Source organism: Neodiprion pinetum, chromosome 2 (assembly GCF_021155775.2).
Source record: "Neodiprion pinetum isolate iyNeoPine1 chromosome 2, iyNeoPine1.2, whole genome shotgun sequence".
Taxonomy (NCBI): Eukaryota; Metazoa; Arthropoda; class Insecta; order Hymenoptera; family Diprionidae; genus Neodiprion; species Neodiprion pinetum.
Window position 1 is genome coordinate 20275442 of NC_060233.1, and position 7683 is coordinate 20283124.

The window sequence follows — 7683 nt, forward strand, 5'->3', positions numbered from 1 at the left end:
TCCGAAGCCAATTGTTGCAACGTGCTTGATCGTTTTGCGATGCTCCTTACGAGTTTTATTTTCTTTTTTCTAGTCAGCCTCGTTACCGCAAAAAATACAAAGTTTCTAGGAGTCGAAAGATGGTGCAAATGATTGCATCTTTCATTTTGGAGGACTACATCCCGGTGAACAAGCAGTATCCTCAATAACACGTTTACTTTTGAAAGCGTTAATACTGGACTAGCGAATATAGTCTTGACGGCAGGCTATGTGCACTTGGATAGATTGTATATCACTAAACAATGCTAAGTTTCCATCATTTCTCTCATCAGTCGCGGCCTTTAACTCATCTATTCCCCGCTTAACTGTTACAGATTCGTCACCTGCGAGTGTTTTGTCACATATACCACATAACTGTTCCATAATGCATTACCTTGAAAACGTGATGTAATATACGTCCAGTGTGGCGTAGCAACGATTTAGGACTGAGTGTCTAGACCCGTCACAAGCAGAAACAGGCATAGCAGGTATAAACCCGACCCAATCTATGCCCTGACGTCAGAGGGGAGGCGCAGCTGCTATGGCGTCGCCACACAGAACGCAGGACGCAGCAGTGCGGCTACTAGAAAACTCGATCTGATGTTTCACACCTTTTTTCAGTGGAAACTACTAGTTCTATGAATAAACTCTTTGAGACCTTTTTTGCAGAAAATACTCCGCTCTTTTTTTTCAAGTATACTTCATAACCGTAAGACTGACAGGAACGGAGATATTCGCAAAAAACTGAAAAAAGGTAATTTTTTTCACCGTTTTTGGTCTGTCACAAGTGATGCGTACAACCGAATTCAGAGGACTTTGTACACCTTACTTGGAAAGCTGAAAGGTAGGTGTATACCAATTTTCAACTTGGTTGGACTTTTTCCGAAGTGAAATCCTAAAATTCCTGGATTACAAGTCGGAGACGCAGTTCCACACCGTTGAGTAAAAATTTGTCTTGACTAAACACATTACAGTGCAATCCAAACATGTCCAATCAGATCAACGGTACGTGCATTGCTCATGATCTGTTTGCGTTCGATGAAACCTTGGTCAGCACCGACGGCGTCGGCGTCGTAAACATCCGATACTCCTTCCTCGCTGTCGTACCATCGAACCGACAAAAGGTGGGATTTTTTGGCGGGCAGTGCGTAATTGAGTAGAGTCTCTATATATGCCCGATAGGCGTAAGAGTTGTTGGCTGGTGAGACTAGTTTTCGAAAGAAGAATATATCGACTTGATTGGACATTGAGTGAAGCAGATTGTTTACCGGAGTGGCATGCGGAATGGCAGCGTTGCCTTCGCCTGCCGGTGGGGCCGGAACAGTCGGATCTAACTTCACTTGTAAGCTGAGCATAGTGTGTGCCAAGTCGATGTACTCATCACCGTTTCCAGGTACAACAGATTCAATCGGGGAATCATCGGTTGGAGATGATACGGGTTTGTAGTGTACCCATTGACCAGCCTCAATAGACGTCTGCGTTGGTGATAGAGAAAACAAATGCAGTTCTGATTTCATACACTCACCCGACTGCGCCTGCTGGAAGGCCATTGTTGATATTTAAGTCGAAGCGAGCGGCGCGGGGGTTCACCGGGGTCCGAATATGTCTGTAAGGTCCCGTTTTTTACGGCACTTTTTTCATTTAGTTTTCTTGCGGTTCAGACACGCTTGGGTATCTTAGCCGATGTTTTCTTTTTCGACCTTCTCCGTCTAATTTTTCTCGTAGCACAAGCTGCTTGTTGCACGCCGCCAAGTCCGTTCACGCAGACAATGTTTGAGTGACGTGCTAATCCGCCGGTTCGTCTTTATAACCAATGCCCCTCATGAGTTTATCAATATTTTCTTCAGCAGCTCTTTTCGATTTGTGTCCTGATTCTACGAAACGACTCTTGACTGCCTTTTTAAACGGCGCACAGTGGTCCGAAAGCCTGAATTCTTGGCCAAAACCCCCAAAACCGAAAGTTATCATCCGAGGTAAAGCTTCACATATTTGTCAATAGATAGCATTAGAGCTTTGAAATCCAAAAGGGCAGATGTTTATATTCATTCTATGGCCTGTGGTAAGCCCTCAAAAGTGACTATTGTCGAGACTCGCGCGGGACTGTGGTGTGTGCACGCTTTCGAGCGCGCGATAAAAAAGGCTATGGTTTTTTCAATTTGCATCAAAATCGAGTCAACCAAAATGGATATTATTCCTCAAGGTAAGTGAATTACATAAATTTTGTAAATGAACCAAGTTTCGGAATTTATGGCGATGATATTAATGATGCAATACGGGTGCTGCAAAATAACCTATTTCATTGAATTGCATTATTATCTGTAGAGAATTAGTTATGATCCCCGGAGATCCTGCGGAGATCTCAACGATTCCTAGTGTGAAAAAGTATAGAGAATGTGAAACCGTTGGCATCGCCTGCTCGTTTTTGCTCCATTGGTCAAAAATACGCATTCTTTGAAGCAGTGTTTTGTCGACTCGGTCGGAGCCTCGTGTCCCGCCTCGGGGGATTATTGTAGCGCGGCGATGCAAACTTTTTCTTTTGTTTACATATACCTGGGGACTGTTACAAATGTATCTGATGTAATATACATAGTGTCCGATTTGAATTTCATTGGACTCGCACTACTGAATATTATCACGAAAGTGAATAATTCTAATTTATAAATTATTAAAAGTAAGTAAAATATTTGCATTTTCAATGATAGGATCCAAGATGGAGGTTGTGCAGTGGACACGACAGCAACTGTTTGATGCCGTGCATGAGGAATGGGACCAAAATCTCGATGACCTTATCGAAAATTTGGGCGTTAACCTGCTCAATAAAGCACCACATTTTTTTCGCATCGAAGATCGTTCGCGACAGGCGTTAAAAAAAGTTATTTGCAATTTCAAAATAAAATGGCAAAATGCTTGCCGCATTAGGGATCGTTTTCTGAAAAATAACAAAAGCTGGTTGGATCAGTCGATAAGCGTTACGGTAAATATTGATTATATACAAAGTAATGTACCTAAGTGTAACAGTATATTAAGTAGCTAATTTAATTATTCACAAAAATGGGTCATCTTTCTGGATCAAGAAGCAACTGTAAATGAAAGTGAGGATTCTACAAAATCAAGACACAGTGGTGGGCGTCCCCAAATTTCTTTTTCCGAATCGAGCGACCGTTCCAAACGGAGGAAACCGCAGAAATTGCGTGAGAGTTACAGCGCGGGCGAGCTCTCCTACGCTGCCAAAATGAGTCTTCGCGAATCTGGAGCTGTCTCAGCAGCTAGAGACATCGACAATGTAACCTCCAAATCTCCCACGCGAGCAGTAAAGTACATATCTGCCATGCAAAAGGTCTCTTAAACGGAAAAACAAATGTCCCCAAACACTGCTTTAGCACTCGTTCTTGATTCAAATTTAACTAAGTCGCAGTACATGAATATCAGGCATACCACACAATTATGCAATAGTAGAGTTTTTCCAAGTTATAATTCCGTTTTGAAGGTCAAAAAACTTTGTTATCCACCAGATATTTCTATTTCTGAAATCTGCGCTGAAGTTAAATTACAATCTCTTCTCCACCACACAAGCAAACGAATTTTGGAACTTCAAAACGATGTTTTGGATTTAATGAGCGGCAGTGTATTGCAAAATTTGATACTCGTTGTTAAGTGGGGGTTCGACAGAAGTTCTGCACAAAAGGAATACAAACAAAAATTTTCGGACGAAGGTAGCTCCGATTCGAGTGTTCTCCTGACTTCCCTCGTTCCCTTACAACTTATTGGCCACGACGGACATGAAAATTCAGAAATTGTAATTTGGAAAAACCCTAGGCCTTCTTCTCCATGGTATTGTCGACCGATCAGGCTTCAATTCAAACCCGAAACGGAAAATTCAATAATCGAGGAAAAGCGCGTCATTGACGATCAAATTGCAACACTTAAACCTTTGCAGACGACAATTGACGGCAAAGATTGTAAAGTGAGTTGCAAATTAACTTTTACGATGATTGATGGAAAGGTTTGCAATACTGTAACTGGTACGAAGTCCTTAATGAGATGTTACATTTGCAATGCAACGTCGAAACATTTTAACGATCTGCAGGCTATGCGACAAATAAGAGTCGATGATTCGAAATTTATACACGGATTATCAACTTTGCATTGTTGGATACAATTTTTCGAATGTTTACTGCATGTTCGATATAAACTAAAAACCGAAAAATGGCAGTCTCGTGGTGAAGAAGCTAAAAATGCTTTGAAAGAACGTAAAAATTCCATCCAGAAAGCATTCAAAGACGAACTGCACCTCCTCATAGATCAACCAAAGCAAGGCATGGGCAACTCAAATGACGGCAATACAGCTCGGCGTTTTTTTGAAAACACTGAAACGTCTGCTCGCATTCTTGGGGTCGATACTGAGTTAGTGAAAAGATTTCACGTAATTTTGCAAGTTATTCCATGCGGGTTTAATTTTAGTTTTATTTTTCACGAAATTTTCCCGCCATTTTCTGTCCACCATTTTTAATTTCGCATTTTTGCATTCGTTTTCGGAATCGGCGACCCCAAAAACATTACAAGTATGAATTTCAGCGAATTGGTAACATTTTCGCGAAAAACATCCGCCATTTAACGTCCGCCATTTTGAATTTTGCATTTTTGTTTTTTTTTCGGAATCAGCGACCCCAAAAACATTACTAGTATGAATTTTAGCGAATTGGTATTATTTTTCGCGAAAAACATCCGCCATTTTGAATTTCGCATTTTTGCATTCATTTTCGAAACCAGCAAGCCAAAAAACTATAGGTATAGTAATACTAGCAATTTTCACTGAAAAATATTTGAGTTATTAGTTTTGGCCAAGAATTCGGGCTTTCGGACCACTGTGCGACGTCGGGACGCGGTTCGCGAGTTCGGCGCTCCCCTTTCGACGGCTCGCGACCTACACGAGAAATGAGAACGTCTCGTACCGGTTTGACGTTACCCCGTGCAACGGAATTTGGTTGCACTCAAATCACAGTAGTCTTGCCGCGACTCAAACCCGGGACTCTATTTGACCTTCTCGGTCGCTCAACTGTGTCTCTACGTTAGTACGCGTAACTCAGGCTACGGTCACCAAGCAGATTTATAGGCTGAAGAATTTCGAGTAATTTCGTGAACGCAAATCCTCAATGGCTATCCGTTCCTCGGCAAGCCTTTATTCATTATTTCTCGGAATTCTCTCGCAAGAATATTAGCAGCGCTTACCGCTCCACATCCAGGCTACAAATTCGCCAAGTCCCTCGTGATTCCCACTCGCCATTATTCCTCGCAACTTTTACTGCTTGAACAAAAAAAAAACTCGAACACGGAACTCTCTTGCAACGCACGTTTGACTTGATTGTCCGCCAGAACTCGAGTGATCTAAGATGGCCGATCGGCCGCAACGCTGATCTCGTCACGCTAATCCTTCGTGACGTCATCACCCTAAGAATGCGCAACAATCGATCTGCCATCGATTTTGTGGATTGCGCACCTTGACGCGCACCTGTCGTCGCTACGCGGCGCAGAACTTGAGGCTAGATCGCGATGTCGTCTTCTGCGCAGCTGTACGGGGTCCTGGGGTTGGGCGGGGTGGTGCTCCCTCGTCGCTCGCTGGTCTCTCGCGGTTGCCTCGGTTGGGCGTAGGCGGGGTGAGCGGGCAGGCTGCGGCGCGCCGGCCGCCAGCGGGAATCGCGTCCGCCTTGGATTCCCGCGCTGCAGGGATCTGCGTTTTCTCCCCCTCCGCCGCCTCGGTGTCCTTCCCGCGAGATTTCTGCGGTTTCGCCTTGCCTCGATATATCTTCGGCGTCAGAGTTAGTCGCTGGATGGTACCCGGTGTACTCAAAAAAAAAAAAATTAAAACAAAAGCCTGCAATATCTTATTCTCAATTCGCTATTTCGTCCCTGTCGAAGCCCGGGTGCGTGACTCAAGTTCTGGCGCTCTCTATGATTGTTTCGCGACTCGATTTCTGAAACCTTTACTCCGGGATTCCGCCCAGGGTTCAGGGAGTACCTTGTAACGGGCAGGCCTAATTGAAATGCCACGTTACAACACATACCAGCCGGTCAAGAGCGGGCATGACAAGATTTTTCTCACGCCAAACACTGTTCGCTACCTGCTTTTCGCTGACCGATTTTTCCAATATAAGCTCAACGCATCCGATGCAGATTCATCAGTCTCACACGATACATGCAAGTCAAAAGTTATACAAAGTTCAGCTTATATCAACGTCAAAGTCGTGGTCGTCGGAGCGTATATGGGACTTGCAGAGCAGATGGAGGGGACGTACAATTTGCTGAGAGAGCAACCTCCCGGAGAAGAGAATAACGCTGTCGTCAATCATTGGACTGATATTGGAATTGCGAATATCCAAGTTCTGCGCGATATTTCCATGCAACGAGGAACAACCGTTGGTGCGAAAATGCGGATCAAACATATGATCGCACTCCTACAATCTTGGGTGACGAAGATCAGGCAGTTGCAGCAGCGCACGGTGGTGACGGGTGGAAATATCGGTACTCCTACGGGTGTACAGTGGGACGACGTGGATAGTGCTTTTGCTAGCCGAATCAGAACGGGGATTGTCACAAATCTCCGTCATAAAAATTCAGACGCCCTTCTGGACGATGTGCTGCGCGTCGTCACCGAGAAGTTGGAGCTGGTACTGCGCGAGGAGAAAAATGTGAAGGTTAACCTCATATTATCGTGCAAATTCGAAAATGCCAAGCGCGAAGAGATCTCTACCGAAGTTTAGACCTTCAACACCTCCAACGTGGCGATTCTTCTGCCATCGAGCGATATAAATGGCTGGTTTACACGCGCACAGAGTGATCTGCTATCAAAGGTGGAAGATTTCGAGCAACGCGATTTCGGCTGGAGTATGATTGAGATCCTCAAAATCGCTGTAAATATCAACCGCTATCAGCCTCTCGCCGTGGGAGCTTCAACATTCATCGAGCTGCCCCAAGACATTCGACATAAAAATGCTGTGAACATCGTGAGGAACGAGGACGGGAGATGCCTTCTCTGGTCCGTCACAGCAGCCCTCCACCCGGTCAACACCCACACCGATAGGACTCACAACTATGGTCGCTATAATTCCGAGTTGGACTGTACAGGTATCAAATTCCCTGCTACTCTACATGATGTGAAAAAGCTGGAGAGATTGAATAATTTGCGAATCAACGTATATGCGATAGAATCTCAAACTTTTTCGCATCATGCAAAATCAAATAAAAGCGTCATCGTGCCAATTTATATGAGTAAAAATTTGCATAGCGTGAACATTGACATGATCCATCTTCTGATGGTTGAGAGTAATCCGGAAGACGATATGACAGGTGAGTTTGCACCAAGAATCCACTTTGCTTGAATTAGAGATCTTTCCCGATTGGTAAGCGAACAATTGTCCAATCATGGTGGTCAACTGTTTTTATGTGACAGATGTTCGTGCCACTTTAGCGTGAAACATGCCTACGACAATCATCGACAAGATTGTATTATGCTGAATAAAGTACGCATGAAATTTCCCAAATGTAAAGATTCAGTATTTTTCAATTTCCAAAACAAAGGTACCTTTCCGTTTGTCCTCAAATGTATATCTATAATGTATATGTATATCAATCCCCAAACCCGTAGATGAATTTGAAACTCGTAAGACT

The 7683-nt window shown here is 43.9% G+C and overlaps 1 protein-coding gene across 1 annotated transcript; it reads right to left on the reverse strand.

Annotated features, from left to right (window-relative positions):
• Positions 1–986: 986 nt before the first annotated feature.
• LOC124212230 (uncharacterized protein F54H12.2-like) lies at positions 987–1568 on the reverse strand. The gene has a single exon (XM_046612109.1). The coding sequence runs from the start codon at positions 1566–1568 to the stop codon at positions 987–989; it is 582 nt and encodes a 193-aa protein (XP_046468065.1).
• Between the last annotated feature and the right edge of the window lie 6115 nt (positions 1569–7683).